The 17321-nt window shown below is 43.3% G+C and overlaps 1 protein-coding gene across 1 annotated transcript in view; it reads left to right on the forward strand.

Moving 5' to 3' along the window:
- Window positions 1–13704, forward strand: part of TSHB (thyroid stimulating hormone subunit beta) — an 18474-nt gene extending 4770 nt beyond the window's left edge. The window contains exons 2-3 of the mRNA XM_083171043.1: window positions 9336–9498; window positions 12904–13704. Of these exons, the coding sequence (XP_083027169.1) occupies window positions 9337–9498; window positions 12904–13161 (420 nt within the window). The 5' untranslated portion in view covers window position 9336 and the 3' untranslated portion in view covers window positions 13162–13704. The remainder of the gene's footprint in view (window positions 1–9335; window positions 9499–12903) is intronic.
- The last annotated feature ends 3617 nt before the right edge of the window (window positions 13705–17321 follow it).

Here is a 17321-nt window from a genome sequence, read left to right on the forward strand (position 1 = left end):
TGAAAATCAATTACTGTTAGTGCTGTGGCAGACAGACCATAAAGATTAGACATTTTGGATTGGTTACTAAAAACCAGAACTGTCTGGGCTCCACTGAACCTGTTCCCTGCAGCGACCCTTGTAACTGTTTGTTGTTGTAGGATGTTTCCTAGAGTCCTCCTTGTTCAGGGAAGGGGTGAGGTGGGGTGGGGGGGGGGGGGTGGGGGGTGGGGAGTGGGAAGGGGTGTGAAAGATGTCACTGGGAAAATAAGGAGACATAGATTCCAGCCTACCCATATGGCTTGAATGGTGTAAAAAACGTAATGATCTGGACCACGCTGGGCTGGCTGTAATCTTTGTCTCCCCATTGACAGCTGTTTCGGGCATACCCTGGACACTAGACCCCCCAAACAGTGATGCAATCTACAAGCTCCACAGTGACGGAAGTCACTGCAGTGGGCAGGTCCAATCCCTCATTCTGGAGTCCAGATCATTCGAGTTTACCCAATCCAAGATATTTCTTGGTCTTGTCTGATGGGAAAGCAAGTTACATATTGCAGATGATCAAGGCCCCCATCCACTAGGGCGAGGTATCGCATGCGGTACCCCGCCATCTCACCCGGCAGCTGCCGCAAGGCAGGATTGCATATGATACATTGTATGCAGGGCCGTCTTTTCGTATGGGCTATGGTCTACACCAGGGGCGCCAGAGATATGCTGATAGAGGATCCCCTTTTTCTAGGGATACCAGAATTTTGAAAATCGGCCCTGGGGAACTGGAGATATTCAACTTCAAAGCAGCAGTCCACATCCGACCTGTTAATTGCAATTCCCAGTATTTCTCAGGTTCTCTCTGAATTTCTGAGAGTATATTCCAAAAACTGGGACTCTCCCCTTTCTGTGGACACTAGCGGCTTGTCTCTATCATGCCCAGAACCAGAGATATCATCCTTCCAGCAGCCGGTCCTTGCTCCAGCTCCAAACGTCTGGTGTACAGTTTTTGTCAATGGATTGCTCTGGCTCAGTCCTGATCTCTGATCCACAAGTCCCCAGCACCTCCTGAAAGTTGGGACTCTAGGTTTTTATACTATTGAAGGCTAAGAAATCTATTTCCAGATAATGGCGATATCTGCAGTCAAACAAAGCGCTGCGGAATCTGTGTGCGCTATATAAGAAACTGTTAATAAATAAATAAACAAGCTGCCCTTCCACCGGAAAATGACGAATATTAAGCCCACTATATTACCCAACCCTCCCCTGCGTATAAAACACCCCCTACATCCCTGGAAGTCATTTACAAGGGACCCTTCATTCAGCTCAGTGCCCCCTTCCACACGTTAGTGTTCTCCCTCCCACCACCTGTGCAGCAAAAGAGTAATTAGCATAAGTTACTGCTCCAGGTCCTACATGTTGAGTGGAAGATAGAGCACCCCCTGCCACCCGTGGGACATCTAAGCTGCTGCTGATTGCACCCCCCACCCCTAGGAGGGGAAAATTTCTTTGTCCAGGGTCCACACTGCTGTTAAGACGGCCCAGATTGTATGTGGTCCTTTTGCATAAAATGTATCCTATACAATCCTATGGGCTGCAGAGGCAGCCCATAGGATCTGCGGCTGCAATGCAAGGCGCAGGGGAACGCGCCTCACATCACAAACGCCTGTAATTTACATGTGATGTGTCACTGGACCAGGAACAGCCAGAAGTTTGTGGAGGGCTAGCGTCTGGAGGCAGAGTATCTGGAAGCAGGGGAGAGGTAGGTAAGTGAGCGTGTGGGGTGTTGTATGTAGGCAGGGAGTGAGGATATGTGAAGGGGTTCTGTTTGGGGACAGGGGTGCTGGAGGTGCCTGAAGGCGGATAACACACACACACACACACATATCAAACACATACACAAATATATTAGTTAGGAAAGACAATATGACTGATGGCATGTAACTGACCTAGTATAATGCCGGGGTCTTCTTTGCGTATTGCCTGGCAATGAGGACAGAACAGGTCTTCATTCTGCTGATCTGCCTCCTGTTGTCGGGTTCGGTGACCAGATGTGTTGTAGCACGACATAGTTGGTTGTCTCTTGATCGATGCGCTAGGCTATAAATACTCCATAACCCGGGCTGACACAGTGTGATGTGCCTGGGTGCCCCCACTCCCTGAATCCGCCACTTATCACAATGCCTTATGCTGTCTTCGCCAAGGTAACAAGCAGCAAATGGCCCACAGTGCAGTGAACATTCTTCATTCTATTTCTCTTGATCCTCATTTGTTCCATTTGTTCTCTTTTAGCTGTTTCTCTCTCTTTCTTTTTTATTCCCTAATCACTTAATTTACTTTATGACTCTATGTTGCTTCTCTTTCTTTTTTCTTTCTTACTTTTCATTTTTTCTGGTTTCTCTCTCTTTTTTTCTGTAACGTTGTGAGGCAGCTGTGATCTGGCTTGTCTGTCACTGCGGCAATTCATCACACCAGCTCTGAATGTGTGCTTGCACTTCTAGCGGCAGATGTCGGTCTCTGGAGGGGAGGAGCCTGATGGCTGTGAGGAAATTCTGTTTGCCTCAGTACAGCCAAGCCTTGTACTCTGCAGAGGACATGTTGCTCACTTCTGGATCACTGTGGATTGTCGATCATGTCTCTGAGATCTCGGTGGAAAGCCATTCAATTGCCCCAACAAACCCCCCCCCCACACACACACACACAGTATATGCGCACCTAACCCTTTATGTACCATCCAATGGTGAGCCACTCTCAACTCTGAGCCCCATAGTAGCTGCGGTCCCTGCACCTTGGATTGGAGCTACATCCTTAAAGGGGTCTGTTTCTAATATTAAAAAGGCACATGGCAGATAAGTAGTAAGCCATTAGCCTACCTCCAGATTTTATTCCCTCTCTCTTGGTAATGCTAAGAGCATACAGTTGTGCTCATAAGTTTACATAACCTAGCAGAATTTGTGATTTTCTGGCCATTTGTCAGAGAATATGAATGATAACTCACAAACTTTTCTTTCACTCATGGTTAGTGGTTGGGTGAAGTCATTTATTGTCAAACAACTGTGTTTACTCATTTTAAATCATAATGACAACAGAAACTACCCAAATGACCCTGATCACACAAGTTGACACAAACGGGTTTGAACGGCTACTAAAGGTAACCATCCTCACCTGTGACCTGTTTGCTTGTAATCAGTGTGTGTGTGTATGAAAGGTCAGTGAGTTTCTGGTCTCCTGAAAGCCCCTTGCATCTTTCATCCAGTGCTGCACTGACGTGTCTGGATTTTGAGTCATGGGGAAAGCAAAAGAATTGTCAAAGGATCTGCGGGAAAAGGTAATTGAACTGTATAAAACAGGAAAGGGATATAAAAAGATATCCAAGCAATTGAGAATGCCAATCAGCAGTGTTCAAACTCAAATTAAGAAGTGGAAAATTAGGGATTCTGTGGAAACCAAATCACGTTCGTAGACCAACAAAAATTTCAGCCACAACTGCCAGGAAAATTGTTCGGGATGCAAAGAAAAATCCACAAATAACTTCAGCTGAAATTCAGGACTCTCTGAAAAAAGTGGTGTGGTTGTTTCAAGATGCACAATAAGGAGGCATTTGAAGAAAAATTAGCTGCATGGTCGAGTCGTCAGAAGAAAGCCATTACTACGCAAATGCCACAAAGCATCCCACTTACAATACTCCAAACAGCACAGAGCCAAGCCTCAAAACTCCTGGAACAAAGACATTTGGAGTGATGAGACCAAATTTGAACTTTTTGTCCACAACCATAAACGTTATATTTGGAGAGGAGTCAACAAGGCCTATGATGAAAGTTACACCATTCTTACAAAGGCACTGGAAACTTGGTCAAAATTAATGGCAAAATGAATGCAGCATGTTATCAGAAAATACTGGATGAAAATTTGCACTCATCAGCCCGGAAGCTGCGCATGGGACGTACTTGGACGTTCCAACATGACAATGATCCAAAACACACGGCCAAGTTGACCTGTCATTGGCTACAGCAGAATAAAGTGAAGGTTCTGGAGTGGCTATCTCAGTCTCCTGACCTCGATATCATTGAGACAGATGAGGAGATCTCAGACGTGCAGTTCATGCAAGACAGCCCAAGAATTTACAGGAATTGGAGGCTTTTTGCCAAGAAGAATGGGCAGCCTTACCATCTGAGAAAATAAACAGCCTCATCCACAACTACCACAAAATACTTCAAGCTGTCCTTGATGTTAAAGGGTATTAAGAACTGGGATATGTAATCTTTTGATCAGGGTCATTTGGGTAGTTTCTGTTGTCATTAAGATTTAAAAAGAGTAAACACAGTTGTTTGACAATAAATGGCTTCTGCCAACCACTAACCACGAGTGAAAGAAACGTTTGTGAGTTATCATTCATATTCTCTGACAAATGGGCAGAAAATCACAAATTCTGCTAGGGTATGTAAACTTATGAGCACAACTGTATATGGGTTTGTTCAAACTGACTAACAAGATGTCTGATTACAAATGATGCAGGTCCATTTCAAAGGTATAACAATATGGTGGTGTAACCTACCATTACCTTTAAACATACTGCTTTCCCATGCCTTTAGGGGCATTAGTGTTGCCATTGATCTGTAAGGAAAATGAGAGGTATGCTGAAAGGGGCAGCACAAAAGGATTAAAGAGCCTGAATAAGAGATTTACATATATTCAATTTACGGATATCTTTTATGTTTCCGATTTGCGCATGCGTAGGAGCCTTACTGCACATGTGCAGATCCTATGTCACAGTGCCCCAAAAGCCACAGCATGATTGACATAGTGTTTGTGTTAGCTTTACCAACCTATGCTCACTGAATCACATGGGACTCGTGTTAGGACGGATGACACACTGTACATATGACACCCTGTCCTTTGTATTAGAGAACTGTGCCTTACATAGCAGGGATTACATTGTTAATGCCATAGATTTACACTGTGCGCTGCAAGAAAAAAAGTACCAAATAATTAATGCATGTCACGTTTAGCCCTCTACAATGTTAACAGGAGCGCTTCCACAGAATTCGGGGCTTGATCATAAATAAAAAACTAACCAAAGCATCTGGCGCTAATAAATCTAAAAAGAACCATCAAATGTGAAATTATACATATATACACACATATATATATATATACTAGCTGACCCGCCCGGCGTTGCCCGGGAAAACCTTGGGGTTTTTTTATTTCCAAAATTGCTGAAAAATGTCATCTTACAGTATTTTGTGCCAAAGACCTAAGATTGTAATTTGTTATAGATTCCACCATAATGTTAGAATGTGTTTGCATTGATACTCAATGATGGCAATGAAATCAGGTGTGGTGTTGTTGTTTGAAACACAACGCTCCTGAGTTGATAACTTGTATGTGTTGATGAATTCCACATCCACTCCTGAGATTTAGCACCTATGACATACCTTCCAACATCTGAGGGTCAGAAATTGGTACAAAATCAGAAAGGGACGTGGCCACACCTCCATTTCTATACTTTCAATGGTACAGTTTCTAGGGTGTGTAATTACAGGTGCTGAGTGCGTGGAGACCGGGGTGGGCATTACCATGCCATAATTAATTAAAAATTCAACGCTCCCTGCCAGTGCCGCTCCCCTCACCGATCCTGCCTGCAACAGTCTCTGAGGTCTGGAGATCTGTACAGCACATGCACCGGGCATCTCTACCAAACAGTGGGGCAGCCACTGAGTGTGGGAGCAGGTCCGCGGGCCTGGCCACATGACATCATTACGCGATGCACGCTAACCACACCACTGCAATGCACCACTGGGAACGGGTGCAATGGGCCAAATTCTTCCCTGCACCCACAGGCCAATACACCGATCCAGCCATCGCAATCATAAATGGGTGCATTGATAAGGTTTGGAGTGTAATAAGTTGAAGAATAAGACTGAGATAAAGATTTACCATGTTAAAGTGTACAATTTACTCGATAAATTGTGAAAAAATATATACGTGTACATAGAAGTACAATTAAAAAATGACAGTAGGATTATAAAATAAGTTCTGATTCAAACTGATAATTGTTTGGATGGGGGTGGGTTTTGAAACAAATCTATAGGTGGGGGGTATGGATATTGTGGGCATAATTGGTGTTTGGTACACCTACAGGGGGTCCTCAATTGATGGGATTTTCAGTACAGTGTCACAGTCACAGTGTCACCATAGCGGGATTCCCAATTGGGGTCCAGGTGGTCTTTTAGGGTCCCTTTACAATCCCGTAGGTCTCTCCTCCTTGAGCCTACGGTCTCCCTTAATGATAGTCAATCACTGAGGGAGACCGTAGGCTACAGGAGAAGAGACCAACGGGATTGTAAAGGGACCCCTAAAAGACCACCTGAACCCCAATTGGAAATATCCCTATGGTGACACTGAAGTGAACATTTCTCATCAACTGGGTACCCCATGTGGGTGTATAAAACACTAATTATGCCCACAATATCCATACCCCCTCCACCTATAGATTTGTTTCACAACCCACCCCCATCCAAACAATTATCAGTTTGAATCAGAATTTATTTTTTAATTCTACTTTCATTTCTGGATTGTACTTCTATGTACAAATATATATTTCACGATTTATTGAGTAAATTGTACACTATAACGTGACAAATCTTCATCTCAGTCTTATTCTTCGACTTCTTACACTCATAACTTCAAACAAATAAATGCAGCGCTCATTCCCATCGACCAAACATTATCTATGAACCAAAAGAGTCTGGGAAACCCTTAAGGCAGAGCAGTGCCTAACATCCAACTGACTAACAGGGTGAGTGCAGTGTACCCACTTTGTATTGATCAACGGGTGCATTGGCCAGGACAAAGATTTCTCAGTGCAACTGGCCGGGGTGCGCAGAGATGGATATGGGGAAAAAAGAAAAGCTGGTACATTAGGTACAGTTTTTATTAGCCGGTACAGACTGTTAAATAAATGGCAAATAAATTTTTTATGTGTTTGTGTGTGTTACTGTTTTTGTGTGTGTGTTGTAGTGTATGTGGTTGTGTGTTGTGTTGTATGTATCTGTCCAATGCGTAAGTGTGTGAGGTGTGCTATGTATATACAGTATGTGTATGTGTGTGTTGTGCATTTGTGTATCTGTGCAGTGTTTAAGTATGTGTTTTGTGTGTTGTACTGTTTTTTGGGTGTGTGAGTGTGGTGAATGTGGGTGTGTGTTGTGCTTTTTAGAGGTATGTTATGTGTGTGTTGTGTGTATCTGCCCAATGTGTAAGTGCGTAAGGTGTGTTACATATAAATGTGTGTGTGTGTGTGTGTACTGTGCTTTTTGTATCTGTGCAATGCTTGTGTGTGTTCTTTGTATTGTACTGTTTTTGGGTGCGTGTTGTAGTGAATGTGGGTGTGTGTTGTACCATGAGTGGTGTGTTATGTGTATCTGCTGAATGTGAGGTGCGCTACATATATATGTGCGTGTAGTGTGCTGTGCGTATCCTGACAATGCTTAAGTGTGTGTGTTCTGTGTGTTTCTGTATCTGCACAATGTTTAAGTATGTGTTCTGTGTGTTTGTTGTACTGTTTTTGTGAGTGTGTTGTAGTGTATATGGGTTTGTGTTGTACTGCATGTGGTGTGTTATGTGTGTGTTTTGTTGTGTGTATCTGTCCAATGTGTAAGTGTGTGAGGTGCGCTACCTATATATATGTGTGTTGTGTGCATATGTGGTGTACTGTGTGTGTGCGTGTACAATATGTACATGTGTGTGTGATGTGTGTTCTATGTATATCCTCAGTTATTCCTAATAATTGTTTAAACCCTTCACCATAATGTTAGAATGTGTCATTCATACTCAATGACAGCAATGATATCAGGTGTGGAGTTGTTCCTTCGACTACGGTTTCCCCGATCGTCAATCTTTTTCCCCAGATTACCAATGAAGGGAAATTTAAACTTGGTGTTTTTTTAAATTTCTAAGTGAAATTTCCCAAAAACGGCTTCGAGGTGCACACCACCAGGTCCAGAGGTACCTTGTTGCCAAATTTGGCAGCTCTGAGTGCCACGGTGTACCCGCAATGCAACGGACACGCACACACACACGCACACACGCACACAGACTCTTCAACTTATTATATAGATATATAATATATATATATATATTATTGGTTATTTTTTAATTTAAGATTTTTAAAAATATATATATTTATTGACATATTTAGAATTTTTTTTGTTGTTCACTAAATGTAACTGAAAGCCCTAACTGTCAGTGTCACTGTACCTGCGGGGTTATAAATGTGTATATCCCCTGCAATTGGTCCTGCAAAGTGGTAGTAAGTTAACCATTACTGCTGCAAGACATTACTGCTTTTCCTCACTGATACGAGACCTTATTCAGGTCCATTTGCAGATAGCCTGTGTTTGCACGGGGACCGATGTTTTTGCATTGCGCATTTCTGCGCATGTGCATGCGCTTGGTGCGTGTGTCCACGCATGCTTGCAAACGAAGGGCGGGGGGAAGGCATGGGGCGGTGGGCTGGCCCATTAGTATATGGGAATGCCTAGCGTTTCATGGGCGTTCCCATGAGAATGCTGGGCAATCTCATGGTAATGGGCAGATGATGCGGATGCGGGGGGCGGGCATCTGACATCACCGGATGTCAGCTGTCCGCCCACTTCCTTCTGAATGTGCATGCATATGTGAGGTTGCTCAGCACAACCTTACATATGCGTGCACGTTCCACATCATTCGATGGTTGCTGACCATCGAATGATGAGGGTGTTACCTCACAGGCTGCGAATGGATGTTTATGTAAAGGCTGGGTTAGGTTGAGTCTATAGGATGCAAATTCGCATCCCAGCTAATCAACAAGAATAACCCCCACAGTGTAGTCATCTGAGCGCAGGGCAATTCCAAAATATTTTTTTATTTCACCATATTTTATAATGAACACTGAGACACTGCAATAACTTTCTTCCAAGTACCAAGTGCAATCAGAAAGGTATAGGAATCTGTTCCCATTTATCCTACAAATGGGTGTGGGCCTAGTCAGGAAGTAACGACCATAAACCAAACTTGCATACTCTGTCAGAACATCCACATGACTCCCAAATTTTGGGGAGTCCCCAAGATACCTCTGACAGCAATCTGCTGCATCCTGCTCACTATCTACAGAAAGACATGGGGGAGGGGGGTGCATGATGATGTGTTAACCAAGGGCCATAATGATGCACATTGCTTTTCCTTCCTTCACATTGGCCAGTAAGTATTATATGACATCCTATTGCACTGTCTGATGTATAATCATATATCGCTCTTCATGCGGTGCAGTTATAGATTTTAAATTTCTCCTCTGGTTTTATTTCACCTAGACTTTTGTTTTATTATAGGATGGCAGCAATATTCACAGCATCTTTTCTCTTTTGCATTGCGTTTGGGCATGTTTTCTCAATGTGTATGCTGACTGACTATACCATGTACGTGGAGAGAGAGGAGTGTGCTTACTGTATTGCCGTCAACACCACCATATGCTCTGGATACTGCAAGACAGCGGTATAGTTTATTTATTATCATACTACTATTATCGTCATTATAATTATTGTTATATATAATACCAACATAACATTAGCCTTACAGTATAAGTTCCCAATAACACACATGTCAAGCAAACACAGGCCAACTACCTTCAGGTGTGTGTTTGCACTGTAGAAGGAGATTAGAATACTTGGTGCAAACAAATTTGATGCAAATAACATTTGAATTAATGTCCCACTGTGCAGATGTGTTTATTATTCTTGTTTTACTTGTACACAGTTGAATGGGTCCTCAGAGTGTTTATAAAGGCTGCACCATGTGTCTATATGTATACCTACTCACAAGCTCTATATACTACATATTATATACTTTAAAGGTAACTTACTAAATAGTTTTTTCTATTTGAACAAATACACCTTTGTCTGCCTAACACATTCATAGATGTCCATCCAGCTTGAATATTAGTGGCAGATTTTACCAATGGACTGCAAGACAATAAAGTCCACTACCCTGCTAATGGTCAGTGAAGCCAAATGCAATCCGTGAGACTGCACTGGCTTCACTGTGACTGGCAGTGACTTTGGATTGGACGTCCTACGTGCAGTAACCCGCAGAAAGTAGTCCCATTGTGAGGTGTTTCCTCCCTCTAGAACTGGCAGTCCGGGCTGTCATACACAAAAAACTTTCTTCCTGTAGGAAGCCACTTCCTGTCTTATTGTACAACCCTAGCCGGCTTATATGGGCTACAGCCAGACTTTTGCGCATGCACAGTACCATTGTCACTGCTGTACATGCCATTGCCCTATGCCTGTCAACTGTATTGTACAGGTCTTGGGACCCTGGCCGGCAGCAGGGATAAGACAGCGAAGATCTGGCAGTGTGGCTAGAGGGAGCCCTCCTACTCACAGATAGGAATCGTTGCTGAATATCATAAAAATTTAACTTTCTGGCAAATTCCTTCTTAGATGGACAAAACCATGTGCACTGCAGGGGGGGGCAGTTGTAAAATGTGCAGAGAGAATTAGATTTGGGTGGGTTATATTTTTTTCTGTGCAGGGAAAATACTGGCTGCTTTATTTTTACACTGCAATATAGATCCTACTTTGAAGTAAAACCCCACCCAAATCTAATTCTCTCTGCACAAGTAAGATCATGGAGGGGGGGGGGGGTACATTGCACATATAACATCCATGTTTTACATGAATGACCAAACATATTGCAATAAATAAGGAAGGGAGAGAGACAAGAGTGAGTGTACAGACATATTGTAGTAAATAAGTAAGGGAGGAGAGTTGGGAGTGAGTGCCCTCATTATAGTAAAAATAAGGGAGAAGGATGTGAATGCCAAGACATATTGTAGTAAATAAAGGAGGGGAGGTGAGTATCAGCACCCAGACGTATTGTCATAATCACCCTTCCAGACATACTACCCGGAATATCATTTTAGTGACCCAGGTCAATTGCAGGTGCTTAGGATCCTTTCAGACATACGCTAGTCCCCGGTTGACCCAGGATTTTTGGTGTGAGTGCCCGGACATACAGTATTGTCGTATATAAGGAAGGGAAGGGATGTGTGTGCTCAGATATATCATAGGATATAAGTAAGGAGGGGGTGCCCATATTGTAGTAAATAAGAAAGGGAGGAGGATGTGATTGCCTCGACATATTGTAGTAAATAATTAAAGGAGGGGGATGTGAGTGCCCATATTGTAGTACATAAGGCATACTTATCTACTACCTCTGTCTCCTCTCCAGGAGAAGCCCAGAGAGGAGACTGTCAGGGGCGTGAACTGATATCTATGTCATCATGCCCTGCCCCCAGTACAGGAAATACCATGATTCGTGGGTCTATAAGGAGATAGTGGGTCTAAAATGATGCAATTTGCATAATTGTAGCCCCTTCTTGAAGAGCCACAAATCGCAGTATTTGAACAGCAGAGCAGGGGGTGCTGGGTGGTGTCCAGAGGCATGCAGGAGGCTTGATCACCTTTCTGGGTGGCCGGGAGTGGGACGTGGGGTGTAAATAAGTAAGGGGGAGTGTTTGAGGGCCCAGACATATTGTCGTAAATAAGGAAGGAAGGAGGATGCGAGGGCCCAGACATATTGTAGTAAATAAGGAAGGAAGGAGGATGCGAGTGCCCAGACATATTGTAGTAAATAAGGAAGAAGGATGCAAGTGCCCAGGCATATTGTAGTAAATAAGGAAAGGAGGAGGATGCGAGTGCCCAGACATATTGTAGTAAATAAGGAAGGAAGGAGGATGCGAGTGCCCAGACATATTGTAGCAAATAAGGAAGGGAGGAGGATGCGAGTGCCCAGACATATTGTAGTAAATAAGGAAGGAAGGAGGATGCGAGTGCCCAGACATATTGTAGCAAATAAGGAAGGAAGGAGGATGCAAGTGCCCAGACATATTGTAGTAAATAAGGAAGAAGGATGCAAGTGCCCAGGCATATTGTAGTAAATAAGGAAAGGAGGAGGATGCGAGTGCCCAGACATATTGTAGCAAATAAGGAAGGAAGGAGGATGCGAGTGCCCAGACATATTGTAGCAAATAAGGAAGGAAGGAGGATGCGAGTGCCCAGACATATTGTAGTAAATAAGGAAGTTAAATATAGAATTTTAAATATTATACCGCTTTCACCGGTGAAAAATGCACCGGGTCTTTGAAACGGTTCAGTCCCTAAGGGACCCTGCATTTTGCTGTCTTCAGGCCCCTTCAGCGACCCGGCAAGACAGTGCTGGGAGCTGCTCCAAAGCTTGCCTCCTCCATCAGTGTGAACAGTAACCCGGTCGCTCGACCCAGGTAACCCTTTTTCGCTGGGCAGTAACCCGACAACAAAACAGTAAGAACCCTGCTTTTTAACTGGTTTATAATGCTGGCTTGCTGGACCTGGCAAGCCCTTTTCAATCACACTTATTTCCAGGTCGAACCAGCAACAACCCAGTTATTAGGTGCGACCTGAAAGGGGTATTAGCTTAATCAAATGTATTAATTAAGGTTGGACAAGCATTTATTGGATAAAAATATACAGGGGTACATAATTCAAATAGGGATTTAACATCTAGACAACACCCTCTATCAGGTCCAGTAAAACTTGATGAACATAAGTCTTCTTTCAGCCTAAACTTTTATGTTACTATGTAAGCGTTACCGTTTTAAGAGGTAGTGGGGCAGATGTATTAAGCCTTAACAAGAGATAAATGCAAGGCTGATAAGGAGAGATAAATGTCCAGCCAATCACCTGCTAACTGACTTTTTTCAAACACAGCCTGTAACATGGCAGGCAGCAGGTGATTGGCTGGACGTTTATCTCTCTTGCATTTATCTCTTGTTAAGGCTTAATACATCTGCCCCACTGTGTGCAAGAACATGCTGCAGGTATCTTTCTGTACTTCTTGTAATGTTGTTTTCCTTCACAGGACCCCAACATGAAAGGAAGACAACCAAAGACCAATCCGAGTCAGAATGTCTGCACATACAGTGATTATATATACAAGACTGTTTCTGTTCCAGGCTGCCCAATGCATGTAAACCCAATGTACACCTACCTTGTGGCATTACGATGCAAGTGTGACAAATGTAACACTAACTATATTGACTGTATACAGGACAGAATCCACTCTAATTACTGTACAAAACCAAGAGAGCCAAAATATCTGCTCTACAATTACATATAATACGGTACTGAAATATCCTTACAGTATATCCAGGTCCCAAACTGTTTAGATATATTACGTACCAGTTTATTATATATATATATATATTTTTATTAGTTGTACATTTTTTCCCATTTTAAACAGGAGGCAGGCAAATTTTAATGTTTTCTATTCCTTTTAATACAAAATGTTTTTAATTTTGCACTAAACTTAATATCCTTTATTTATAAAGTGCCAGCATAGCGCCAACGCAGCACAATATATGGAGTGCAATCATGATAGAAATAAATAACTTTAAATGAAATCAAATAGCAGGTTAAGATAAGGACATCTTAACCTTCCAATCCACTATATGTGGGGAAGTATTAATACATAAAGCAGAGGTTGCCAAATGCCATGGCTAGGCATAGATGGTTAAATCAAGTTGACTGAGGTATTAATTAAATCACCTGTGGCCAAGTATGGATATATTTAAAGCCTGGACCATTGGGGGCCTTGGTGACCACATTTGTGAACCTCTCACATGAAGCATTACATATAAGGGCCAGATGTACTAAGCTTCAAAAGTGATAAAATAGAGAGTGATAAACAACCAGCCAATCAGCTCCTGCCTGACATTTTTCAAACACAATCTGTGGTATGGCTGGTAGGAGCTGATTGGCTGGCTGTTTATCACTCTCCATTTTATCACTTTTGAAGCTTAGTACATCTGGCCCTAAGTGTCTAAACTAAAAGCAACATATTTACACATTCTGTCTCATGATTATATAGTATTGTATCACCTGGTACTGCAAAATAAACATCCTCATGTATCCTGCCTTTTTAATGACTGTCCATAGTTATCTTAATTCTGATTACAGCTATCCTAAATGACTGTCAATGTACTGCTTTTAGTTACATGCTTCGGGTATTTTCGGGTTAAGTTTTACGTCTATATACATCAGGAAATCCATACACAAATTTATACAACTTACATTTACGATAGTTTAAATCAGTATGATGATCAAATATCCTGTTTATCAATTTGCATATGAAAGTGCCAACATCTCTGTGAGAGATGTATAAAATATCCACTTTAAATCTCAGCGGCGCTCACATTTGTTATATAAATTCAATAAAAATGTTGTTTAAAAAAAAAAAAAAAGATTATATTTCCTGTATACAAGGGAAACATTACAGGCCATTACGATGAATAAAAATGTTTGCTTGCCAATTTTCACACCTATTTTGTCAAATTCACTTGGCACTCAAAGGGTTAAAAGGCTAGTCGCTATTTTAAGTGATTCTTTTCCTTTCAAAATAAAAAAACTTCTGGAAATTTGTAATTACAAAAAGAACCAATAGAAGAAAAATGACTGCAGTTATGATTACATTCAGGGCCGGCGCTACCCACTCAGCAGCTCCTGCAAAGCAGGGAGGCGCCATGCTGAAAAGGCGCTGTCTCCCTGCCTGCTCTGCTAAAGCTGCCTCAGCCCTCACTGTCACTGCCACCTGCATGCCTGTCTGACAGCGGGCGGCAGTATGGAGAGGCTGAGCAGCTCCCTGCACCGCGCACACACTGTCCTCCTCATGCGACCTGCCCCCTCTTCCTCACAGACACTTGCGCTGAGGCATGTAGCGCTGTCTGTGAGTGCCTGGATGACATGTCGGCGGAAATCTACTAAAGGAAATTTGTAAAAAATAGGTGTATTTGTATCCAGAAATACACTTATTTTTGACATTTACTATCCCGAAAATACAGCAATTCGTATTCGTATTGATAGTACATCAATATGATTATGAATACGTATTTGCCGTATACATGTACTGTACATGCACCCGAGATCCTCCATACAGTAGGATCGCATGTTGCATACACTCCCACAATCGGGCTGCAGCTTGTTGCAATGGCAATGTGAAAGGGCGCAAAATGTATGGTTTAAAATGTGAAATTGTATATCTAAATATGCATGCTATAGTGTAAAGCATATTGTGACATTGAGAAAACTAATGCAGCTAATAAACCTATTAATATGCTGTATTGGCCTGAAATATGTCTGCCAGTTTATTTTATTAACAAAGAAATCAAGGAAAATATTATCCTTATTTTTCTTTGGGCACCTGCTTATACTTTTAGCAACAACAAATGCATGCAGTTATTTATTTATTTATTTACAGTTTCTTATATAGCGCAGCAGATTCCAGTTATGTTATTAAATAACATTGGGCGGAATGCATGTTTCTTAATCGTCCTGATTTTGTCACGGCAGTTCCTATATGAAGGAACTCTCCCAACTTGGAGGAAGTTGGTATACGCAGGGGTGTCAACAGGTTGATCGGGGCCCGGTAAACCGGAGGGGTACTTGCCCAGTGCAAATGACATCCCTGTCAGGAAGGTATTTGTTATACATATGCAGATACCTGCCCACATGCCTGTGGGAGAGCAGTGAAGGGCAGGGAGACGCCAGGCAGAAGAGGCTCTCTCCATGCTCTGCATCCTGCTGCTGCATGGCTCCTGCGGATAGAAAGGCCTGCCTGGCACCCAGGAGCAGAGGAATAATGTGGAAAAGGCAATGGCGGATGTGCTGGAGATTGCAAATGTCCCATTAAAATCAATGGGTGAAAGCTGATTGGCTGAGAGAGCGGTCACAGTTTCCCATTGACTGCTGACACAGACAGCACTCCTGCACTGCTGCCTCTATGCTCTGAGTACACCCCCGTCACAGTAGATCCCACCTTCACTGTATGCCATATCGTATCTGACCCATACTGTATCCTCCACTATATGCAATCCACACTGTATACAGTTCACACTATGGCCCTTATTCTGATTGAGTCGGACGGCTGCATGTTCAGTCGGACGGCCGATGTATTGTGTTTGCGCATGTGCAGAGGCATTTCTGCGCATGTGAGAATGCTGCACACATTTGAATACGGTGTGAATTCCGTACAGAAAACGATCGGTCGGAAAAAACCCGAGCAGGGGGTGGAGAGGGGCGTGAAGGGCTGTTTCGGCTCATTACCATATGTGTATGCATCGAGTTTTATTAGGCGTTCCCATGAAAACGCTAGGAGTACGTTTGGTAATCCGGCCGTGAGGCACATGTAGGGGGACAGCTGACGAAACAGGATGCCAGCTGCCCGCCTATATCCCTGCTTTCGAATGGAGAAATGTCTGAGTTGTCTGGAGCACTCGGAGCTGTCTGACCGCTCGGTCCATCATTCGATGGTTGGCGACCATCGGAGGATGGGGTAGGTTCTCACAGATGGGGGAGTTGTTCACATGAAACATCCACTCGCGGTCCGTTCGCTCGGCATCTTACCGCATTCGGATGGTGTGAGCGATCCGTATGGTAGGTGGGGCTAAGAACACTCTGTGGCCGTCCGAAAATACACATCCGTCCGAGTCAACTAAAATAAGGGCCTTTATCCAACCTGCTCTGTATCCTGCATTGTATCTTGCCCTTATGCACGGCTACGATCGCGTACGTTCCCCCCTGCTTGCAGCGATGCGAAGGCCATGGGTAGTCAGCGGGCCTTTCTCCCGATGGCCAGGGGAACGCCTGCATTTTCTACGAGCAACGACTGAAGGCTAGCTCGCTGCCTTTGTGTGGGCGACTCGCTCATGTGACGGGTTGCAAATGTGTAGCCTGTCCGAACGGGTCTGAAACGGCCCCTATAGACCGCACTGTATCTGGCCTTCACTGTATCCGACCCACACTATCTTCCTCACTGTGTCCAACCCACACTGTAACAGCACTATATCCAATGGACTGCGCTGTATCTGATGCTCATTGTAACCCTGTTCGTTTGCTTATGCAGTGTGGTGTATGCTACCCTGTGTGTGCAGCTGCAGTGAAATGTGTACAAGTGGCACAGTGTCGTGTGAATAATGAACACTACTGTGTGGTATAATGTGAATTAGTACTAATTTGTGGCCACACCCCTAGATTTTTGGCATGCACATTCGGCGAGCACTGTACATATTTTAATACACAAAGAGAGAAATTCCCGCACCAGTATTCTTTTGTAGACAATTCTCTACCCTCAGAAAATTTCCTAGATGGGGGAAACCTGTTATCTTACCCCAACGAGGTCTGAGGGGTGCTACCCACTACTTAGATATAGACATGAACACCCACAAAGAAAATAAGTATTTCTCTGGGTGCACTGAGGATCCTCAGTGCACCCAGAGAAATACT

This window comes from Crinia signifera, chromosome 2, assembly GCF_055691185.1.
Source record: "Crinia signifera chromosome 2, ASM5569118v1, whole genome shotgun sequence".
Lineage (NCBI taxonomy): Eukaryota > Metazoa > Chordata > Amphibia > Anura > Myobatrachidae > Crinia > Crinia signifera.